We start from the raw sequence: 25132 nt of genomic DNA, 5'->3' as shown, positions 1-25132 counted from the left end.
AAATGAAACTGACCCAATGTTTATCAAGGAGGAGAGAAAATAACCCGCGTTGGTGAACAAAGGGCTTATCATCCCGTATCATCTCTCTCTCTCTTTCTCTCTCTCTCTGTCTCCCCCCCCCATTTTCCATGCTTTATTACAGTAATCTGAACCATCTTGTCTCAACCCCTACGACCCAGGCCCTTTGCCACCGCTGTGATTCTTGTTTTTGTTGCTTCCTTGACAGTGAGTCCTAACAAGCAAAGCAGTAAGTGGATGATGACCCTACATGAAACATATGGAGTTTAAATCCCTCAAGCTGTGAAAACCAAACAAAAGGCCTCCATTTAATAGGTTTCTCATTCATCGGCTTAATTGTGTTACAGCAAATGAATTAGTAACACAAAAGCGGCCGGGGTAATGCGGTAAAGTCTTCATGCTGAGAATTTTAAACATTCGAAAAACCAAGACAAAAAATGTGAATCTTTGACGACTGGGTTTGACTGATGATGTCTGTGCCTCTTCCCATGTGTGGTGAAGCGCCGGGCAGATGGCTGCATTTATTCGTTGCCTTATAGTAAGAGATTTATCTCAAAAGGAGAGGGGGCAGAGTTGATTAATAGCCTTAGAAATATCAATCTACATTTTTAGGTGATGTTTGTTAGCTCATTAGACACAAACCACGCTGTAGCTCCATCTGCAGTAATGTTTGATTTGTGATTTGAGATACGCACGAGGAATAAGAAATCCAAACATCATAAGGACGCTCACATCCTCATATATAACAAAGTTTGGTTTCCACAACTTCAGAGCAGATAAAGAGTGGGTGGAGGACAGGGATCAACATTTTTTGTTTTTTTTCACTATTTAACACTTCAGATTGGTCTGAGAAAGAACACATGAACTTTTGAGGCCGATAAATCACAGCGCCACCAGGTGGCAAAAAGGAAATTCATGTTTTACACCTTGTAACTAAACCAAACTAAGGCATTACTGACCAATGTGGTCAGTAATGCCTTAGTTTAGTTTAGTGTAGTTTAGTTTAGTTTGTACCACTTCACAATAAGTCTCCCTTTATAAGGGGTTACTAAATGGATGTAAGTGCATTATTAATTGTAGTGTAAACGCTTGATAAATTATTAATTAACAGTTGTGCAAGCCCAATTTCCCATACATAAATGTGGGGTCATTATTTGGCAAGATGCCAAATTACATCATTTTTATTTAATCCATTTAGGTTGCAAAAGCTGATAGCTTATTTAACCTTAGTAACTGATTAGCCATTACGCTTGATAACAGCTACTCTTCCTGCGGTCCATCCAAAATACATGCAGTAAAGAAAATCAACAATACCAAATATCATAAAGACATTAAAAAAATGTAAAAAACAAAGTAATAACAAAAATCTGACAAAGTATTAGAACAATGGAGCAGCCACACACACCGATGTGTGCGGGGGTACTGCTTGCAGGATTAATTGGAGCCTGAGCATGTTAGGTGAAGGGGCCAAAAGGTCATCTCGGCGGATGTATGCAGTCCCCAAGTGACCTTTAGTTAGATCTGCTCTAACAAGAGTATCAGTACATGTTGAGAATTTAAGCATTTTACTCAAAATATCTGATTGGTCTCCTTGGGGCCACTTTAAACACATAGTGAGCCTAATCTAAGCAGTACGTAGATCTGTTAAATATTTACTTATTTCCTGGACTGTTATGCAAGAGCAGCTGAGAGGGAAGAGACGCCATGTACTCATACACACATTTGAGAGGGGTTTTTCGGTCTTTTTCAGTCAAAGGCGTCATCAAAAAACCATCAGCCTGAGACAGTAAAGCATTATCAATTTATATATTTCTTGAACTGCGAGTGTTCTCTCACAGTGAAAGGCCTCTGCAAAGGACTGAATTAGCTCTGCTGTGACTGACCTGTAAATGTCAGGGACATCACATTGTATTGCCCCAGGAGGCCGATCTCTCTCCCACTGTTTGTCATCACATTCAAAAGTAACCTGTGTTTATAATTCCCTGACTTTTCCTTGCTGCCGGAGGAATTACGCACTCTTAGTAGCAAAGGTGGAACTATTACTGTAGCAAAATTTATTAGGGTCAGAAGAGGTAAAAGTACAAAAGAACGACTGGTTATGAACAACGTGATCATTTAAACTGTATGTGTCATCCTTCCCAGACTTTAGACAAGAAGTTCTCATTTACATAACAAAGCACCAGAATATACAGTACACCCATTTTCAGTGGTGGAAAGTATCTAAGTTGTTGCTTTTTTGATGCTTCTTTATACATTTACTGTGGGGTAAATATTGTAACATCTCCTCTTTTACATTTATTTGACAAATGTAGTTCGTAGGTTTAAGAAAAAAGATTTTACACTGTTAATTATATAACTACAAACCCTGACAAAGCACAAACTTCAGCCAAGGAGAAAATAATAGCTATATCCCGCCAGTGGTGTAGAACAGCCTTTGGGAGCCAGGATCTACAATTGGATCCAGATCGCCTCCAAACAATATTGTTCTTTGCAATATTACCCATCTTTCTACTGAATTTCATCAAAATCAAAAATTAGCTTTTGCTAAAAGTCAGACACAGTGCTCCGAAAACTTCCAAGGTAACAAACTATTTAAAGTAAAACTCCTTTTTAATATTAAATTCTAACTTTTGGGGGCTGAGCATAGTCTAAGTCACATTCCAGTTATCTTTGAGTTGTTAAACCTCTCACGTTTCCGTTTGAATAAATGTTCAACTGATAAAATAGCTCACCAAAAAAAAACCTAATTCAACTGAGAAACTCCAGATTTTTTGGTACACAAAATTTTTTACTTCTTTAATGCCTCATTAATCATCTAAGATTAACTCAGACGCTAATCTGGAGTCTCTGAGGATAAAATTGTAGATAAATTAATTCAAACTCCTGCAGCAGCCACAATAATGTGCCACCCACAACCTCATAATGTCATATATAATAATACACCAGTCAGAGGGACCAATCAAGTACTTGAACAAAACTCAATATAAGTCATAGGTTCTTTCAGGATTTATTTTTATTGAGTTTTACAAGGATCAGTAAGTCTACCTCCACCTCATATACTGTATTTCTGGTATAAAGGCTCATACCAGAAATAATGGCTCCCTGTGTGTGCTGTATCCACCCTCCTGCCTCCTTGAAACAATTCTGTCAAACGATGACAGACTCCGATCATGATCGCAGTGACCAATGAGGTTTCGTTCAGGAAAAATTATCCTCTGCAGAGTGTGTGACTGAATGATTTCTTGAGCTTTAAACGTAAATTATAAAATAAGACAGTGAAGTGTGCGTGAGGAGACTGTAAAACTGTTTGCAGCCAAAACATGAAACCATTTAGTTAATTGTCTTAATGAGGACATAAGTGGATGAAAGAAAAAAAATAGGAAACAGAGGCGAGGTGCGAGAGAAGATTTATACTGGAATTGCATCTCATGCATGTTGATTATCTCACGTTGCTTTCCAGCTCTTTTGAAGAGTCTTCTTTTATCCTATACTTCATGCAGGCCAGTAAAACCATCAGCCGGCCTTTTAAGTGATAATATTCTCCTCTATAGACAAGTGGTTGAACCTCTCTGATACAAATGGGGACTTTAAAGAAACACGTTACGAGAAAATTCACCATTTAGATGAATCACAACTTCAGTGACACCAGAAATTTCCATTGAGTTATATATGTTAGGAAGAAAAAAAAAAACCCAGGAGTGAGAAAGCTTCTGAGAAACAGCTCACGCATATTGTTCTGAATTCATTTTGCTAATTCATTCACTGCATCTCAGATCAAAGCTCCATCCAGGGCCATTTGTCTGTCATTGTAGGACAATTTGCTTTGGTTCCTTACCTTTTCAGAAACTCCATGTACTCCGTGTGCTTAATGAGACCCGTCCTCATCATGATGGTCTGGAAACATTGTCGGTCGATGGCCCAAAGCTTCACATTTGTAAGAGCTGGGAGGAAGAATATACACAGTCATGGAAATGAGAATTTACCCTCAGGCAATCAGAATAATAAAACGGCCTATACATTTCCACATGACCTGCAACTGCTTTATGGTTTATGCATGCTTAATATGAATAAAGTGAATAAAATATGACATTTTAGGAGTTTGATATTGGGCTGGATATGCGAGAGGAATCCCAGTTGTTTGCTTTCTCTTTCAGTCGCAGTAAACCAACGTATCAAAGACTCACTCAGCCATTTTTGGAAACCCTTGCATGGATGGCTTGCTTCAAGTCATGCTAGAACATTTTAATCAAGGTCAGGACTCTGGCTATGCCAATGTTATTTTAAATCAGCTGAAGCCCTTGTGTTACTGATTGATCTTTGTGTTGAGCGCATTTATCAAACTGTGTGAGGAAACATGTCAAGTGACAGATCACAAACTGCTCATATTATTCCCAATGATACCCCGGAGTTCATTTTTCTTTAATTGTTCCCCTAATTACTGCAATCTGTGCCTCAACACCCCCCCCCCCCCCTCGTCCCCCCCGAGACATCAAACCATAAACTGAAAAAAAAGAAGTAACGGAGTAATGAAAATGAAGTGTTTATATGTTTTTCCTCTTTTCATATTGCTTTGGTTTTCAGTGGTTGGAGCATCTCTTTCCCAGAGCTCTTCTGTATTAAATCTTCAATGTAACATGTTTTGAATTTGACATTTCTTTGTTGTTACCATGGATAATCATCAGAGCTCAAGACCTCTGACCCACATATGAATATTGATACATTTCCCCACTGACATTAACTTCATAAAATACTTCTACGTCCTTAATCACTCCCTTATTCACTCATATACTCACTAACAAGTTTCAGGGAGCTCATCTACCAAAACGGGTCTGCCAAGGCTCGGTTTCCTCTCTCCTGTGTGCCGCTGTATTTCTTCAAGTCGGTGCAAAGCATGATGGGATGCTTAGTTAATGAACATCAGCTGCACATTTTTTTCCCCGTGGCATTGCGGGATTGTTTGTCAATGATTTAGGGTATAATAAATCTCACTATAGGTTCAGACCACAAAACACCACAAAATGGCAGACTCACGATATAGTCCACTATACAGTGATTATGAGGGATTTTCCAACACAGTCCAATCGGAGTTGATGCACATGTTGAACAGAAAACAGGTCAAAATTCCACATTTCATCAAGCTGAGTCACATTTGAGAAAAATAACAGTTACAATGGTTCTCAACCTACGGACCTGAGTCAGTACCACCACAGGGATTGTGAGATTAATCCAATAATCATAAGACTCAAAACTGTTTATTGGTCTTTGTGTTTTTGTTGTTTCTTTTCATAAACATTCTACTGCCTGTATTGATATAATTTGTCTTTGAGATCAGTTTTATCGAGCGTGTGAGTGTTTAAGTGTGCCTGCACATGCAAACTATGAAAACTACTTATGAAAACTACTATGAAAAGTAGTTGAAACTATTACTATATAACAGTTCCATAAGAGTATAAGGCTATGCTGGGGGTTTTGGGGGGGGGGGGGGGGGTTTAGGCAAAATAGTACACAGGCGAACTGTGAAGCCACAGTTATCTAAATAAATGTAGAACACTGAAGTTAATGAATAATCTGTACAGGGGTCACAAACACCCACTTGATATTTCTGGGTAATGGGTGGGTGGGTGGGTGGGTGGGTGGGAAGCGGGGTCAAAAAAAGTTGAGAACCACTGTTCTATGAAGACACTTCATAAATCAACCTTCGCGCTTGATTTGAGTAGCTGTACAGTCGACTCTGAGGAGCAGGGAGAGAATATCTTCAGTCTGACCCCCACAAAAATGTGGAGATCCCCACAGGCGTCAAAGGGACATGTAGTAATATCAGAGAGAAAATCATATAACAGTCAGCACAATTGCTGTTTTGTCTGTGAGTGAGTGTGTCTCTATTTTTCAAGAGCTTTTCAATCTATCTCATCCCCCCCCCCCCCGTGTGACACTTCTAAGAGAAGATTTCTTGTAAAAAATAAAAAAAAAAGAATGAAAGAAAAGAAAAGATGAAAATGGCTTTGACAGTTAAGCATCAAATGGTGTTTCTAGCGATTACCTGGTGGATAACAGTCATTTAAATATGGCTGTGTGATGGTTGGACACAAACAAATACAGTTTAAGCACGTAAACACACACACAAGGCTCTCACAAATCATTCTTTCTGCAGACCAAGAGTTGGTCATTACTTTAAAATAGGACCAGCCCACAGGGGAAATGTCCTCATTACAGCCTGACACTCTTTTTACGTTCCAGACACTATCTCAGAGATGGAAGCCCCCAAAAAAACAACTGCAACAAAAAAGAACTTAGAGAGGCATGAAATCTTGAGATCTACAGAAATCAAGTCCAGGCATGCACTGATGGTAAATATACACAGAGGATGCACTTCCAACCCTCAGGACATATATGTTGCTCACGTGTGAGTCCAACAATCAAAATCAGTCCCCTCCACCTCCAAAGACGGCGAAAGGTGTCATTTCAATCACATAGCACATTTGCTGTGAGTTCGCAATCTCAAATCTCTATGTACTTAGTTGTGTCTTTTCAACGTTTCCAAAGAGAAGAAAAACAACCCCAACACACGCAAAGAGACACCACTGAAGATACATTGGTATTAGCAAGTTGTAGCCGAGAAAACCGTGGCCACAGGAAAAGCATGAGAGCCAAACTAGGAATCCCTTCTTCTTCTATGAAATCACAAGTGCAGAAATATTCGTCATCCCAATAAACTAAGCCTCAATTATATCCAAAACAGATGTGAACATGCACAGCCGACGACCCCACAGACGCGTAGTACTTCAGCATCCGCTTACCACATGCATATCTAGAATGGTGGGACTGATCATTGTTATAGATGTTTTCCTAATTGGTTTTTCCAGCTTCCAAACCGAAGCCAGTGGATGGTGACAGAAGGTCACTGCACGGCCTTTTTTTTTGGTGCAAACAAACAAACACAAAAGGTTTTGCTGTATATTTAAACACAGTACGCACGACACCATCAACCTTGTCTTTTAAAATAATTTCAAACGGAAGCAACATCATAAAATGATTTCCAAAAATCAAATCGTGACCTGAAAGTCCGATCAATTGAGGGATTTGGAGAATCATCACACTGCGCTTAGTCATCTGATAAAAAAGTTGAATTATGATGACAAATGACTCCAAGGAAGGCTGCAGGAGAAAAAGATCCAGAGAGAATCTATCATAGTCATCTTCTTTTAAGATCGCTGATCCAAAGCCACAAAGTAGGGGGGCGGATATCACCAACCACTATGCAGCGTACAGGGGAGTGCTTTGACAGCGCGTGGGAGTGGGGGGCACTGGGAAATAAGATATGTAGGAAGCCTGCAGCAGCTCACCACAGCAGGTAAACGTATTATTGTCAGGCTTGACTAAATTGCAGTGAGACCCAGGGAGCTAGTTATCCTGTAGTGAGAGCACAGATGAATGTCTTAATGCTCATGGGTTACCAGCCCTGAGCTTCCCAGCTTTCCAGATACACTAACACCCAAGGCAGCGCTGGAGAAAGGCAAGGATGCCGCCTGTGAAAGGTTCTAACTGAGGAATGGGGAAGCGTGATTATCCGCTGGGAATATTATTTGGGCTTTAACAGTCGCGCTATGTTGGGCTGTAGCAAGCAACACTGAAACCCACAAGTGTATACTGTGTAAACCAGAGGTGGACTAAAATAGGAACACCTATGCAATTTAAAGCTGTCAAAAATGGAAGCTCAGCAGAACGCGCTACCTTTGGGAGCGCTGGTGCTTAGCGTAGCTACTTTGGATGACACTGCACTGTTGTTTTTGCATCCAGATGAATCATCATGCACTTTAAATTATAATAGGCCATGCATGCTTTTGAATGAATTAATGATTTCAACATTTGTGAAGAGAAATAATTTTACAATTACATCTATTTAGATTTAGGCACACAAGAAAAACATTGGCTTTTACCCATTTTACTTTCGTCTTATTCGAGATCGTTTTTACCATTCCACCTTTTTTGTAAATCATTTGTAAAGCACCACGACATGCAATTGATCTTGATGGAAAGGTGCCGCATGAATAAAGTTTGATTGATAGGGTCATCTTTCTCACTACATATAGACGTCATCGCATCACCACTGACGCTCTTGTCTCATAAATGTCCCGTTCAGCGCAAAATCCATTTCAAAGTCACTGTCAAAAAAAAGATCACAATAAACAAGTATTTTTGGTCCAGAAATGAAGAGATCGAACACATTTATGGTTGTAGAAATGTTTATCCCGACGAGTGAATTGGACAGAATCGTAGTCAAGATGTAGTGATCTAATAAGATAACATTTCAGGAAGTGACCGTAGATTTGGATTCAATAACAACAGTTACAGGTATTTCGATGGATTTATGTGTTCATATATTTGTTATTTTTCATCATCAAATCAGAATGTACTAAAACTTCTGTATTTTTGCATGCATGTTGGTTGATATAGATACTTATTAAGATTATAACAATAATGACTAAACAGTTACTGTCACATCATTAGTCTTAATCTGTTGTATATATGGTTGATCTTAACATGGATCCCAGGACTAACTAACTGAACTAAAACTTAACCACCAAGGCCAATAGCTAATTCGTCTATTACTTTGAAATTTACAACTAAAACACCATATATGGGTGGATAGGTATGCAAAAGTAAACATTCCCAATTTCATAAACCCTTCATACAAAAAAAGAATACTTTACACATCAATATGAGACAGGTGCGCTGGAAAAACGTTTGGTTGTTTTTGCGTAATCCTGCTAAAGGTCACACACACACAAACAAACAGCCACCAATGAAAACATTAGATCAAATATCATTTATTATCCACAAAGGAAAATTAATTTTGCTGGGGTCAATGTACAGGCACAACGTCCTTGGCGGAGGAAAAGAAGGCTATTCATAGCTGTGCTGCTGCCCACAGCCCAGCATTTGTCACTCTCAGTCACTCCTACTCCATCTTTATTCCTTCATGCAGGGATTGTAATCCCCTACCCTTCAATTTCTTCCAATTATTAGTAACAATAGATCAGCACTGATGAGTGTGAATACAACCAAACGTAGACAGCGAGCCTCGTTGGTTGCCGGGCCAGGATGGGTCTCACAGCCGGAGGAAAACAGTGAGGAATAATGCACATCTGAATGAACGAGACAGATGCAGGATGAGACGTGCATGCAACCGATTCACTCATTCTTTTGCCTCAGTCATAATTTGTGGTAACTGAATTTCAGCCCAGGGCATTATGCAAATGTTCTATGTGTGTTTGTTCTTCTAATCTAATTTTTGCTCATTGAATTATATGAGTATAGGATTAGATAAACCATTTTTTTTTTCCCTTCCTGCACTTTGGTCAGGACAGTTTATATCCAGAGACTAGGGTTAGGAAATACTATGTGTAATTCTGATTTTTGTTGAGAGCACCAAAAACTTTTAATTGGGTTTAAAAAATGACTCCAATAGTTTATGTCTGGCCTTCGATGAGTCAGAGTATAAAATATCTGCCATTTACACCGCAGAAAAATCTTAATTTCCAAAAGCACCACGGGTCGACATGAAAGCGGTACTTAAGGAGAGATTAGACCAGAGTCTCCAGTGGTGAAGTGCGCAAAAAAAAACTTCATGTATTATGCATTGAAAAAAAATAAGGACTGAAAACAGCTTTTTTCTCTCCTCATGCTCATCTAATAGGTGCACAGAAATCTACGTTTGCTGTCAGCGGCAGAATAAAGTTACAGATTCTGTCTCACTCTCTTGACTAATGAAATCATTGTAATGCGTCAAAGAAAACACGCTAAGAGAAGCTTGGAAATATTCATCAAATATGTTGGTGATTAGGATGTGCTCGCCTGTGAATCATCATTTTCGCACTTGTAGATGATTAACCTGAGGTTACACAGCTTTGAGAGAAGGAGTGGCGTCTCCAAACTAATTAGCAAGAGCATCCACCGTAAGAATTTTCACTCCGGTATTATTGTCATGTTTGGGTTTCAGGGCGATTCAATTGGTTTTCACCTCAAGACTACTGATGCCTCCCTCTTGAAAAGAAACTCTCTCGCTCTCTCACACACACACACACACACACACACACACACACACACACACACACACACACACACAAAAACGTGATATAAACATGAGTCCTTCAAGGCTTCCTGCCTGTTTTGGAAAGTGTTAAGAGGACGATGCCGTCATGGTTGCAAGGTGGAAAGGTGCAATCTCCTTTTCCCCAAAGTCATTAATAACATCAGCCGATAACATCTAGACTGAATCGGAGCGTGAGAAAGTTGGTCAGGGTCATTTACGCCAGACACCAAAAGCCAAAGAAAAATGAAAACAACCAATGGATTCTCTTCATATCCATGGCTCCAGGTGTGATTATAATGGCATAACAGCGTGGAAAAACAGATATTCTGCAAACACATTTGTAAAAATTCCTTTGCCAAAACAACAACAAAAAAAGAGAAAATAGAAATTTAGAGAAAATAATTCATAATTTCTTTTTTCCATTACGGAGCAGATGCTGTTTTATGTTTTCCTCACACAGTTTGTTCCCTTCGGGCAGGTGAAGTAAATATTTTGCTACCTTGGAAACAAATTTTCAGAACAATTGTAAAGCAAATATTGACATGTACCGCAGGATCATTCCGATGACAATATCCTACAGGTTTAATGCTGCTGAAACAGCTCAGAACACGGAAGAGTCGTTGTTAAGTGTAGGTTGGAATAAGGAAGAGGAGGAGGAGGAGGATTTGCATATATTTGATCCACGTGTGACAATTATGTGAATGAATGTTGAAAAACGGCTTAAGTTATGCAACACTTAGTCTTCATATGTAAACCTTTTTCTTTTTTTTCTTTTTTTAAAATCTAGTAAGTTTCCTTTGGGAACAAATATTTGCTTCAAGCAATTATGAAGTAGCACACCACTGTAAGATATGGAACAAAATGCGCTCTGGTAAAGAGTGGGACTTGAAGAACTTGAATTGGCCTCTCCACCTGTCATATTCGTATTTTAGTTTTAACAGCACAGGTACAGTCAATTCATTGATCCGTTTACCGAAAGCATCCTTCTATTTCCTCTTTACCGGCTTTATTTTTTTTTCCTCGTCAGACTCATCTCCTGTTTTTTTATTGTCCTCATACCCATATGATACTGAATGTGTTATTTGCCTGGATCCATATAAAAAAAACAAAGGACTAAAGAGTTAAACCTGCAGCTGTGTCTCCACTATGCACGGAAACATGTGCTCTCACGACAGCTTTCACATATCAGTGAACACAGAAAATGAGCAGCTTAATCAGATGCCATTTCCAGATGCCAGTTCTGACAAAGATGAGACACATGTGGCAGACAGGAGTCCATGGATTTGAGGCCGCAGCTGCTTGATAAATATTCAGCTGAACACCAGCTGAAAGAGAAGAGGATGGAATGAGAGCTGTAATTGTTGTCATGTTTCTATTTCTGTACTGATGAGGATCAGAAAGAGTTTGTTTAAAAAAAAAATGTCCAACTGGATCCATCATTAAAACAATAAAAAAGGAGACACTACATCATAATATTTAAATGCATAAATCTAACACTCTTGCTACGTTTCCAGCAAGAGGCTGACTGAAAAAAAAGAGTGCTTTTAGCTTTCTGTCTCTCAGAGTTCCAGACTACAAAAACACATTTTTACCACTAATTCCTGTAACATCAACAAACCTCACTTGCTGATCTTGTTTAGAACGCCATCATAAACACGCGCGCATTTAGGGAGACTGAAGTTTGGTTTAAAATGACACTCCATTATCCTGAAAGAAGAGTGCCTCAGCTTAAGTTGGGATTGCTGATTTATCCATACTTGAAGCAGAGCAGTAAACATCGCCTAGTTCCAGCACTGAGAGGGAGCCTGTAATCTTTTGGCTTTAAAACATACTTAATTTAATTTAAATTCAGTAATTACACTCGGAATAGGGCCAACAGAAGAAATATATTTTCTAGACGATATGTGCTGTCTTAAGCCTCTTTACCACTGGCAAAACAACCTGCTAACATCTGGCTTTCGTCTGCTGTGGGAACAGGATTAATCAGCATTCAGTTTAGGGTGAACTGAGACCGCAGTAGACTCGGGTATTTATCAGCTCGGACAGCCAGCGTGATGCTATGATATATGCAGTAAAAGTTTCACAATTTTTTGTTAGAAATTTAAATCATCTGCATTCAAGCGGTGCTCTAACATCAATCAGATATCAAATGCTGAGCACGGAAACACCGCCAATGACCTTCTCCACACCAATTGGTTAACTGGCCATTTTTCTACAAGGTTAACTTTGAAAAAACTGCACGTAGACGTAGTTATGTTTAGTGGAAAAAGGGTTAAAAGTCATGTGATGGATGACACATGACCATACTTTTTAGAAACAGCTGCTTCACTTCAATTTCGCCGCTTAAATCTCAAATATAAGCCATACAATATGAAAATGACAAAGGAAATACGAGGTTAACGGCTGACGCTGGGAAACAGTAAATCTTTACTCAAGAGTTTCTTGAGGGTGCAGGATATTAGGAAAAAAGTAGAGTTTATGTATCATAGAGAAAATGAAAAATCAGTGCAAACCTTTTGAGGCCTAAAACACAGCAGCAGTTAAGTGGAAAGAACACAACTCTGACCTTGAGCAATGACAACATAGGAGCAACAGTGCAACAGCTGGCACTTAAAGGTGCATTAAGCGTTGTTGCCTGATGTCGCTTCTGTTGACGTTCGTTGGAAATAGACAAAAACAGACCAATCTCGCCCCCACCCCCTCCCCCACCCCCTCCCCCCCGCGTCAGTGAATGTCATGAACGCGCATCGACATGGATGGTGGACCTGTGCTGTGCTAATGCTGCTGAGATGAGTGAGCAAACTCCCAACTGTTGGCTGAGTAAATTTATATTCTAAGTCTTTATATAATATCTTTAGGACATTAGGTTATGAGTTACAGCTGATATATTTAAAAAATAATTTGTTAGGTTACGAGTTACTGTTGATATACTGAAAATGAATTTATGAGCTGCGAAAGAGACCCATCTTGTAGGATTTGTCCTTCCTCGAATCGATGCTCGTGCTAGCTAGGACCTTAGGAATAACAAACTATACATGGAAAAATGGCTCACGAGTGTCATAGCGACTACGCTACTCAATCGACTCTGCTTATTCCCCGACATATGCATGCGCACTAACCAGGGGCAAAAATGAAATCGCGCTGAAACCATGCAACAAGACTTTGTGCACCTTCAACGACCACGAGGGGCCAGAAACTTCTGCGTGTCACGTCAGAGATAAAGGAGGGCCATTAACATGCAGTTCTTTTTATTTTTCTAATCCCTCCAAACTATTTGAAACAGGCCCTTCTTTGCTCTGGGAGTATATCAATAAATAGAAATTGATTTTTCTTTTTCTACTGATTTCTTTGCGCTGTGTTATTATTTCTAACTGACATCAGTGGTGAGTGTGTGCGTACGTGAGTTTGAGGGTTGTAGACACTTCAATGCCAATTCTAAAAAAGGACCTTTGGAGTTTTTTCTCATCGGTTTTGTAAGGTAAATTTCAGTTGTTTGTTTGTTGTCACTGCCATTACAGACAATCAAGCAGAAACTATTTTTCCGCAGGGGAAATCTGTTTGAGTAATTTGATGAATTTCACTCCACCCGGTGGTAGAAAACCAAACGTAGGAAATGAAGTGTGTTTGCTATTCATCAGCAAGTGTGTTATTTTTAGTTTGCAGGTCCAGGTTGTGTGAGCTAAACTGATGCATTTCTCTATACAGTCGGTTTTGCAGGCTCCTGATGATACTCCAAACAAAACACACACCCAAAAAAAAATCACTTTATTGATTCATCAGGCACTCAAAAATCAAGACAGCCAAGGAAACACTGTCAAGTCAGATTTAGATGTGTGATATTGCAACAGAGGTTTCATTGAGATGAGTTTATTCGTACGAGTGTGGGTTTGGTTTATTGAGATGTACATGTTTTTGTCGAGAACTCACAAGGTAGTTCACACAGGCATTAAATTTGATTCAAACACCTAATTTAAACGAGAAAAACATTTGTAAAACTGATTAAAAATGGTCGGCCATGTCTCATCTTAAAACAGTGTTCGATTAAAAAGGACATGCTGTCACTAGTGGTTGGCTCTGTTTAAAATCTGTCTCCCTTTGGTTCTTACCTCCCCGTGTAAACACATAAAATACTTCCTCTCGCAACATTCTGTGTCATTTACCCGCGACGGTTTGCATTTACCACAAGCGGCAGAGTACGCTGCTTAAATCCAGCAGACATCACATGTGTATTTGCTGCTGTTAATCCTGATGGATATCAGTCAGAGATTAAAAGCAGGAGAGAGAGAAATGACTGATTCTGGCCGGGTCAGTTCTTCAGCATGTTCCTAACAAACCAAACCACCAAAGGGTGCATTTGCATTGCAACACTACAGAGGGAATGTGGTCACATGTAATCTGATCTCAAGAGGCACTGTGCGTGTGCACACCTGGTATCAAGGTTGGCAACTTCTGATCGGACCACTCAGGAGGGATCTTAGTACCAGGTGTGAACAAAGCCTAGCGCTCACGGATGGTACCACCGGGCTCTTATTTTATCGGACCAGTGTAGCTACTAACATTTGAATGACTTCACACTAAAATAACTACAAACATGAAAGACTTTTTTTCCCCCCCAGTTTTGTCAAGTTTGGCAAACCGCATCTGAGAGTGGAGGCAAGGTGATAATTCATCTCTGAATGTGATGATTACATGTGAGTGAGTGGCATGTCAGCATGTGTATACACACTCATCTATCTACACCGCAGGAGTTCTAGATTCTGCACCCTTTTCTGTGACATTCATGAAGAAACTGCTCATTATGGAAGAAAAAGCCATATGCAAACATTCATCTACCCAATAAATAAAACAGAGTTTGTCTGTTCAGTGAGCCTGTGAAGAAAAATGTATGTATGTATATCGTATTATATACATTAAAGCTTCGGAGAATTGTGTTCTGTATAATTCACGTCGACGTCAATATGAAGAAATACAAATCTCATCTAAAAAATGAGCTATTTTTCAAGAAAATAAACAAGCACACCTCGTCATTATTGTCGTCATCATAACATTCAACGATAGTGAGAAAGTCTGGGCACTAATATGTTCCAGCAGTGGCAAGCAGATATCAGATCGCACTTCTAACAGGAACAGATGTAAGTTCATGGAAATGTTGCGGAGAAAAAACAGAAAACTCTTAGTAATTAGAGCACAACCGGCCGACGCCTACAACTCTATTGAACGCGTATTTAATTCCGTTTATGAATCTGGCTGCGGCTTTCATGATTATGCAAAATACTGAGTCACTTTTAAGTCTGAATTCATTTGATAGGAGAGCAGTCAATTTCAAATGATGCTGTAATGACATGCACAATGTGGTGTGTGAGTGTGTGTCTGTATAGGCCGTGTACGATAAACTCATTTTACCAAGTGTTTTCATCATAAACGGTTACCCTGATGCCCCCGATCAGATTTGTTCAGAAGGCGACTCTAATTGGTCCTCTTTGCTTGGAAAATGTTCAAATGGATTTTCTGAGAGTTGCCATTTTTTTTACTGGCTGTCTGATCTTGACAATTAATGTTTTTAATAAGCGCCAATATCACCAAAATGTTGCCTGCCAAGATATTTCAATTTCTTTTCCATGAAATCTTTGCTCTTTGGAAGTCAACACGCTTGGTTAACATTTTGGACGAACAGTGTTTGTGGTTAAATATTGAAACTGTGACTGAATTGGAATTTCTTCTAATATAGTGCAAACATCCACCGGGTCTCAAGGATGACCTCCAAAATGTGGTATTTCTTGTCAGTCTGGCAACCATAAGAATCAATCCCTTGGACCTAAGGGCATTCTGTTGCCTGTGTTTTGTTAATGACAAAATCATACAGGACATCTATTTTATATGAAGTGTTTCCAGCAACATCTCCATTTACAATGACAAAGTCCAGATTTCATTTGGGCTTCCTGTATTTGCTTCTCCACTGGCCAACTTACAAATCTCAACACGATCCATCTTAGGTGACACACAAACTGGTGCACCTGGAGATGTTTCAAAGCCAAATAAAACTAAAATAACTTTTTATGACTTCTTCACGGATAATTCGGCTTCACAAGCAAGAATAAAACTTTATCATCCTAAAAGGCTAAACTGGGCTGAGAAATATTGCAGTAGTTGGTGTGTGATTTCATGTGTGAGAGCAGGAGAGCAGTTGTTTATTTGTTTGGGGTTTTTTTTTTTGTTTTTGTTTCTTTGTGCCACAAAATGGAGAGAATTTGGTCTATTATCAATGGAAACAAACCCTGCTGCTTATCCACATGCAACCAGGAGAGATTGATTGTATTTACTGCTTTTTTAACGCCTGACTGGTTCTAGAACGTCCTCCAGATTGTGATGGAATGATTTCTCTTTGGAGGGATCTAAAGGTTCTGTTCCTCTGTGAGAACCTTTCAAGAAAACTAGTTTGTCTTTATTTTATGTTTTTAGTGCACCGGTGGAGACCGCACTCGTTAATTTGGCCGTCATTATCTGTAGAGAGTGGCCGTCTGACCTTGGACACTTTGATGCTTTCTGTTTCTAAGTGTTTGGGTTTGTCTTTGCTGTAAATGAAATTTCTGATTAGCGCCCCTCTTGTTTATGGCTGCTTTAATTGCTTAAGCGGATCTAAACGCTACTGTATATCCTACCCATCATGACTGGCTGGTTTCTCACTGTGAAATGAAATCTCATTTCCTGCCTTTCTGAAATATTAATAAATTCACCAGCACAGGGGATGAACTCTCCTTTTTCTTACAAGCTCCTTTTGTCACTCATCTCCATGTCACCAGCACTCCCAGCTTTGTCGGTACCCTCATGTCTGTTTACTCGGAACACAGTCAAGATGGAAGAAATATAATCAGTTGAAATATTTTTAACTGACATTGTGTATATCTATATTGTATATAAATTCAGGGAGGGTTTATCCAGCTGATGTACTCTTTTGCAGAATCATGTGAAGGATATCTAAATTAAAAGGTGGAAGGTGAGCCCATAAACATCCATTTGGGGACTGCAGATACCAGCTAAGCCTATTTATAAATAAAATAGTCATATTTTTGGTCAGATCTGCTCCAAATTGTACCTGCTTCTTGCTATAGGCCTGTGCGACACCTACCTATCAAGTTTGTTAAGAATCAGCCTCATAATTTTTTACATAATTCTGCAGACAGACAAATAGCAGTGATCAGTCCTTGGTGGAGGTATAACCGTATTAAAATAATACTGCCATCTTCTGAAAATGTGCACTCACACACTCAAAAGAGAACAAAGTTGCTCAGTGTAACACAGACAGCAGAGTAAGTTACTGCTGAAGACGCACGAGCTGCCATCTTGCTGTTTTGGTCACTTGTTAGTGCTGTTGCCTGGGAGGGGGTGGGGGGTGGGGGGGGGGGGCGTCACAATCTGAAGGTTGTTTGCCAATTTGATTTGTTACAATTTGATCTGATTTGATCTGATTTTTTTGCCCAATGGCTCATCTTCCAAGAGTCCGCATTTTAAACGCATACGATGAGACACACAATAATACATGAAAAATTGGACACGCAACCGACACAAATACATACATATACATGTCTTTTTATGAACATGCAAGTATGTTCATAAAAAGAATCGAATACCCGACAGGCTTAGTACAGCAATTAAACTGTTTTATTATCGTTATATTAAAAATCTTAGTTATTGGTGTGAATCACATAGTTTAACACTACTAAACATTTTATTTCTCCTGTTTCGGTGTTTATCTTTTGAAGCAATGATTTTTATCTTCGCTTTATGATTTATATAACTTGATTTTTATCACAGACCGACAAAAACGTGTCCTTGCAAACTGGCCTTTTAAACGTTTGAATTTTCGAGTTTTGAAAATGGGGTCAATCCAATCTTGTCTCACATGCTCTGCTACTGAGAGGATTGTTTTACAACAAGATGTGGTATACCCTGCATGACTGACTATCTGTAAGTGTAAGTCAGAACCATCTGGTTTAAAGTATTGTCAACAATCGCAGCTCCACAAAAAGTCACGTCCGCGCGTCCTCGCCTGCACCCGACTGACAAATCACTGTTTTTATTGAGCAAAATTGTTTAAAAAGAAGAGGGCATGAAGAATGCAAATGTCTCAGGGCTAAAACAAAACAAGTGCACACCAATCCTATCCTTAATGCAGACAGCTGTCCTCGGTTACCTGAAGGAAAAAAACAAACAAACAGCGTGTTGATATGATCGGTTTTTATATTGTCACACAAGATTATTTGCATAAAAATCCCAAGAGATGGTGTGTTTACGGCTACACCAACAGGATACCGTTACTGACTGCATGAATGTTGTAGCCTCTCTCTGAGTGTTAACCTTTCAAGCTGTCCCAAGCTTCATAAGAGCCTTTAGCTCCGGGCTCACACCTGAGCTCTGATTGAGAGTCAGGACAGCAGCAGGGGCCCTCGGTAAAAAAATCCACACACACACAAAAAAAAAAAGACTTGCACAAACACAAACAACATTAATGCACAAGATACAAATTTAGTTGCTTTATTTCATCTAGAAACATTCCTTCCTCTGCCTGTTCGGCATCATCCGAGTCCGACAAACGTGACATCAAACAGCTGGGGTGGGGGCCTTCTATGCCACCATCACCATTTTACCACTACATTTCTTTCTGCTCTCTGGCAACAGTGTTACCATGGCAGCTGTGGAAACAGAAGATTTTTTTCCCCCCCCGGTTGGTCCCGCTGGAATTGTATCTATCTGAGCCATTCTTTCTCTCTTCTACTTCTTCTGCTGCTTCTTCTTCTTTCTGTCCCTGCTTCTTCATTTTCTGCTCTCGTCCAAAGAAATCCACCCCCATTCTGCGTAGCACCAAAATATCTGGACATCATTATGAACAAGACAATCACAGCAAATGGGACCGAGCTCTTTGTTGTAAGCAATCATTAGCAAGTGTGCAACTTCAGATTTTTGTGTAATCGCCTTTTCCCTGCTTCTCTAATTGCTTGTCAGCGTCTAAATGTGAAATGCCATTTCTGTCTTTTTTTTTTTGCATTTGCACTTGCCTGTTTGTCTTTTGATACATCGTACGTGTGGCTTGTCGCCTCCTCTGTCTTTCATTTCCTCGCTCTCGATCGCACGTCTAATTAAGGTGAGTAGTTTAAGATTGGAAAACACACAATATCGCAGTAGGTGCCGCCTCATTGTTACTCGTTAAAGAGTGCACTAGAAAGCTTTCCCTCGTTCTAAAAATCTTTATTTCCGGACTGTGACAAGCAAGCTGTGAGAAATTGCATTGTTCAGGTCTGTTCTGAGTTCATAACAATGCATCTGATTTGTTTCTTTTAAAAGCTTGTAGAGGTTTTTACATCTCTGTGGTATAAATCATGTTCTGTGTACATAAATCAGCAACCCTGAGGTCACCTCACACACTCAACATGCACTTAAAAACGCAGTTGTTTTTCTCCTCCATTCCAGGTCTAACATGAAGAGGGAGAGAACACTGTAACGAGCTACGTTACATGGAAGATAATGTTGACTTTAGTCCATAATAAGGCTATCTTTTTCAGGATGTCCACACGAGTATCTAGTTGAACGTTATATTTGTTTTCCTGTCAAATCCCATCCAGCAAAGTCTGACTAATGACTGAAGACGTCCGCCAACATGACATCCCTACGTTCCAGGATTTTACCTTAAACCATTCAGTGTTTTTCTACCGTGTTCGATTTTAGGTGTTTTCTTGCCATTAATGCATAAAACTGACCTTAGACGCGAGTTTGTAGCACATAAAGCAGTCATACACAGGTTGTACTTAATCGAGTGATTACGACACACTTCCATAATGCGCCAGCCATTGGGTTACTCTGCCTCTTATCGCGAATGTCGCTTACTTTTCTGGGTTAAGGTCAAACGCTGTTTTCATAGCAGCACCCTATTCTGTCTAACATCTTAATCAGTTTAACATCTTGATATTGCGGTCTATGTGAATGTAGCCACTGATTTTGTAGAATAAGAGAAAAGCCTAAACTCGTGCTTCATAATGTTTTCAAGACGCATCAATGAAATATCATTGCCCAGTGAAGGAAAAAAATAATTATGGCATTGATCCAAAGCATCAAGTAAACACACACAAAGTGGCTACGAGACTATTAGCTCAGACTTACAGTCATACAGGAAACGTAATTCATTATTTAAACACAGCAAAATCCTCTGCGAACGCTACCATCCTCTGCCTTCGCGATGTTTAACTTGGAGCCTGCTTCTCAGAGGAGTCAAACCTATGACTTATCTCCATCTGCCTAAACAACATTCACTCAGTGTGGATAGAGGTGTCTCTGAGACTGAGCAGACATAGTCTACTACTACACACACACACGTGCGCGCGCGCACACACTCTCGCATGCACATTGTCCCTCTCAGGCTGATTAGAGACACGACCCTCTCAGCGGAAGGAAGGGTTTTTAAACAGCTAAGGTAGCACTGTTAAATGGTCATTCTAAGAAGTGTCCAGAACAATGCAACAATTCTCTCTCGGTGATACTGCAGCACTGTGTTTATTGGTACGTGTGCATGTGAATGACAAGCTGAACAATGTTGTGAAACATTAAATGCACGTAAGATCAGTTATATAGGGAAGCATGTGCAGTTATGGACAAAATCGGAGTCCCCAGTTTGTAAAAGATTATTTGGGAAGTGGATGTTTCAGGCAAGAAGGAGATCATTTAAGTGTGCTAATGTTTTGTAGCAAGTGCAAGGGTGTCCAGTAGGTCTCCCATGTCTAGTTTACAAGACCAACACTGCAGATCCTTTCGTTGAATAATTAAAGATATTCAGTGAAAATGAATGTGTGAATACATTTTCTGCATAGAATTCCCCACCTTTACGTACTTTTGCAGTGTTGTTGCAACCTTAGCGACCTAACCTTACTCTAGCGTGATTAGTGCTACCCACAATGATTATAATTGGCTTCCAGAATTACAAAAAGCGGTAGCATTTTTTTTCTTTTTTCTGTAGCAGAGTGATACTGGGTTGATGCGGATGTGTCTAATATGCTGGCACAGTGTAATGGAGGGATGTCTGGCTTTGCGATGTTAATACCACAAAAGGAACTCAGAAAACATGAGCATGTCTAATGATACCCAGGATAGCTGAACAACCACTTTCTTCTAGCCGTAGAGTCTTTCAGATCGCGTGCATCAGTGTGCCTAATGTACATTTTGAGAACTATATTTGTCTTTTGTCTGTGTTCTGAGACACTTGCACAAGCTCCTCGTTTTGCATGCAAGCCTTGATTGAATGAAAGTCTTGGCACTAGCTTTCTGGAGCTCTGCATTCATGGGCCGACAGCACATACTAGAGTGAAGAGTCTCACTACCTGGTGTGCAACCTCATGAAAGTAGAGCCCTTAATCATAAAGGACAGAGTCGGTCATGGTTTGGAAGGCTGCCATCCATAGGAAATTAACACCTTTTATCACATTAATTAAGACTTGCTCCTTTCTAGTTTATCTCAAGTCCACATTAGCAGCAAGATAAATGTCAAATAATAGGAACCATTAGTAGAAAGGAAATGTCAAATTGAGATAACAGATACATAAGTAAAGTGTTCAGGTGCCACAGAAGATCTTATAACTCCACTTTGGTGGATGTAACAGTTCCTCATCTTATTTTGAGATGGACTGTTCTTGCCAACATTGACGCGGTAACAATTTATGCATGAAACAGTCTTATTTATGCGTTAACCTTGTGGTGGTTTTGTTATCATTTACTGATATCCAAAGGTTGCATTTCTGATTTGGTAACTGCATTATTTTTCTATTGTGATTTATGGCGCGATTCCCTCCTAAATTGGTAGGTACATGTCAAGGGGTCTAACTGTAATCAAGAAAACTGTTCACATTCATTCGTTCAGTTGTTAGTTCTTTTTCACAATGCAGGCGTGTGAATGGACGGGTGTGAGTGTCGTGGAGCAATGTAATTAATTTTAATGTTCAACTGTTTGACAGACAAGCATATTCTTTGTTTTTCTGCCTTGTTTAAACTCAGGCATAATAAAACAAATCAAAATACTACTCCATTAGGACTACTTTTATTTTACATGGAAACATGATCAGACCAAAATAGGAAATTTTATCACTTCCCAACCCTATAAATTACTCGGATTGTTCAAAATGTTTGATTTTCTCAGAGAAAAGAGAAGCTTCAAATGCAACAGCTCAGTGTCTTTTTTTAATGCCTTTGTCAGTTTCCGGTCCATTGATGCTGCCATTTTCTTCGCCATGCTCGACTGTCAATACCTTCAGAACTCCTTAAACAGCCCGAGCTTCACTCTCAGATATGGTGCATAGGACCATGAAAAGGGAGGATGGGCAAGTGGAAAAAATGACCACCTTATTCTAGATCATCATGAAGATGCTTCTCAAACTGATATTACAGTGTGTGTGATTGAGAATGTGTGTGTGTTTACAAGTGGTTGTGTGTCTGCTGCTGGCAAATACCCAACAGTGTGTGTTTGATGTCGAGAACAAATCATGTCTTCCCTTTTAAACACACGCTGCACTCAGTTTATGGATCTACCATGAAGTATTCTGTGTAGCCTGGTACTTCTCAACATGAGTTATGATATTACCACTGATGGAACAGTATTCTAATCTTGTCATATGCCAAAGCATTCGTTAGATATGATCCCAGATCAGCTGAGTTTCGGTAAAGATGTCCGAGACTGCTTTTTCCATTTCATGTCATTAAGATGGTCGCCACAGATAATCTGTCCCGCTGATTATGTTAGTGGTAACTGGCAGTGATGTCACTCTCTAAGAGGACTGGTCTGAAAATATTGTCAAAATCCCCCGACGTGATACTCATTTAGAGCCACTGTAGCTGAGTAGTTTGCACTAAGCATCCATGTGTGTTTCCTAACGGCCTCTCATAAAAATGTGTTGAGAGCTACTCGTGTATTTCCAGGATTTTATCATGACCGTACATTCTCTGAAACCACTGTTAACGCATCAAAAATAAAACAAAATCCAAGTCCATATTTACTTGCATGTATGTTGCAAATTTAGTTTTTTATGAGTTAAATCAATTAACCAAAAGAGATATTTCTCAGTTGGTTTTTAGCTGAAGGCAAATGCTTTATACTCACATTCCAAGTCTCGAAATTGCCATTATCTAAATTCCACAATTTTTCCAGGTTTTTCACGAGTGTAAAAACCCTACAAGCAAAAGAGACGAACATTGTTTGACAGGACGTTGGCTTCCTTTGACTTGAATCAATCCCACCATGCCTCATTTGGCCATCTGGTTGACCACCCTCAGCCTATAGTTTCCAGAAAAAACTGAGAGTTTCCACAGGTGACTCCCGGAGGTCGTCCACAGCAGCACAGACACCCGTGTCACGTCAGTCCATCGGTGTCCTCGATCTCCAGAGTGTAATACCTGACTTCAATTCTACATCTTTCATCCTCACACCCATCTAGAGACCGTCTATCAGTGAATGTCTGGTTGGTCTCTGTCTATTCAGAGATGACAAGAGCTTGACACCTATTTCACCCTCATCTGCAATCTGAATGTAAAATATCACACACTAGGTCTGTATGATTCTAAGCTCTCGCTTGAAGTAGTCTGGTCCCGACACTAAACTGCTGGTGATGTAACTCAGCTCTCTCATGTAGGCTTACATTAATTTAGCTTCACTGTGCCATTTCAATTCAAGGCACCAACAACATAACCTACTCCTTGACCCGCACAAGCTGATAGCAATGAGAAGCAGGTTCAAAATATGCTTTCAGCCATACTGCCTGCATCCATGTCCAAGACTATTGCTTTGGCAGACAAACTATTAAATTTCCCACATGACAAGTTAATCTAATCACCAGAGTGTGAGAAGGATTGGTGTAATTACAGACTTGTAATATTCAAGTATCGGTCCTTTCACCTCATTACCTTCCTTTGTTTTGCACCGATTCAACAGGAATAGCCACTCTGCCCTGTCCTCATTCTACTGTGGTTTAGATTAACCTCTGTTGGCGGCATGTCAGGTCTGGGATTAGTATGTCATTGTCATTGCTAGCAGTGTTTTTCCAATACCCCAAACTATCCACTTCCCCACTTAAGTTTTTGAGGTTCTGGAAAGTATCTGGAACCCTTTATTCTCTTTTTTTGTAACACCTCCTAAAAATGTCCAAGTTCTCAGTTCCTCTTAAAAGTATATAATCTTTGCCCTCAATTGTTCAAATAGCTCGTAGACCTGAAGGAAACATTTCCACGAATGTTAATACTCCAAAGTCAGACAAGGAAACAGATACCCCTCTTTGTTATGTGCATCCATTAAGAAGCTGAGACCAGAAGAGACCAGCTGACCGCCGTGTAGTAGTTGGTAGGAAGTAATCTCCATCAAAAATCAAATCAACTCTCCTTCATGACACTGTGTGCCAGCATTCATATAACTGTCGTGCATCCACCATCATAATGAAACAATTCCAAAAAAGACTAATTTTATAACAGTAACTTTTAACAGAGGTACGTTAACACTGCTCACCCACAACCCTTCATTTTGCTAAGCTAACTAGCTAGACCCTATGAGTCTCAAGCTCCCCATTGGATGCACAGAGGAGAGAGAGGTATCTTTCTTCTTGTCTGGCTTGAGAGAGGATAGACAAGAAGTGTATTTCCTCAAAGCTTGGCACGTTCCTTCAAACTCATCATGGAGGTTCTCCTTAGCTCATAGTGGTCTCTTTCAAGTCTCCATCGCCATAGGGTCTCTGTTTCCGTCACACATATCTCCTGTTGACCTTTATTCCTTTTCAGCACTTGGATGGGCTCTTGTCGCCATCCTCCTGCAGCTTTCATCTACTGTACATCTTCATTACAGGGATCTTCGTCTCTGCCTGGCCTAAAATAGACACTGGGCTTCATCACTGAGTATACACGCTCCCCCTGCAAGAATAATATCCTCATCTCTGCTTATATCCTTATCTCAAAGTTTGTTGGGCTAATTTCTTTCAGCCTCTACTTCAATACTGTGCTCCTACA

General features: G+C 39.8%; 1 protein-coding gene and 1 long non-coding RNA gene across 6 annotated transcripts in view; one reads left to right on the top strand and one right to left on the bottom strand.

Moving 5' to 3' along the window:
* LOC147247427 (cGMP-dependent protein kinase 1) overlaps positions 1–25132 on the bottom strand; it is a 94625-nt gene that overhangs the window by 28445 nt on the left and 41048 nt on the right. For all 4 annotated transcript variants that reach the window (XM_086179745.1, XM_086179746.1, XM_086179744.1 and 1 more), the window contains exon 4: positions 3854–3959. In XM_086179745.1, coding sequence (XP_086035871.1) covers positions 3854–3959 — 106 coding nt within the window. The remainder of the gene's footprint in view (positions 1–3853; positions 3960–25132) is intronic.
* The window catches only part of LOC147247428 (uncharacterized), a 35099-nt gene that overhangs the window by 7946 nt on the left and 2021 nt on the right, over positions 1–25132 (top strand). The window contains exons 3-5 of one of the 2 annotated variants that reach the window (XR_015109344.1): positions 143–225; positions 4173–4269; positions 6256–6272. This is a non-coding gene — a long non-coding RNA (uncharacterized LOC147247428). Of the gene's footprint in view, positions 1–142; positions 248–4172; positions 4270–6255; positions 6273–25132 lie in introns of those variants that run through there. The other variant, XR_015109343.1, reaches the window with a different exon arrangement.

This window comes from Aulostomus chinensis, chromosome 16 (assembly GCF_037954235.1).
Source record: "Aulostomus chinensis isolate RoL2024-O1b breed Wild chromosome 16, RoL_Achi_v1.0, whole genome shotgun sequence".
NCBI lineage: Eukaryota > Metazoa > Chordata > Actinopteri > Syngnathiformes > Aulostomidae > Aulostomus > Aulostomus chinensis.
The sequence above is the reverse complement of the archived record's forward strand: the minus strand, read 5'-3'. Positions and strand labels throughout refer to the sequence as shown.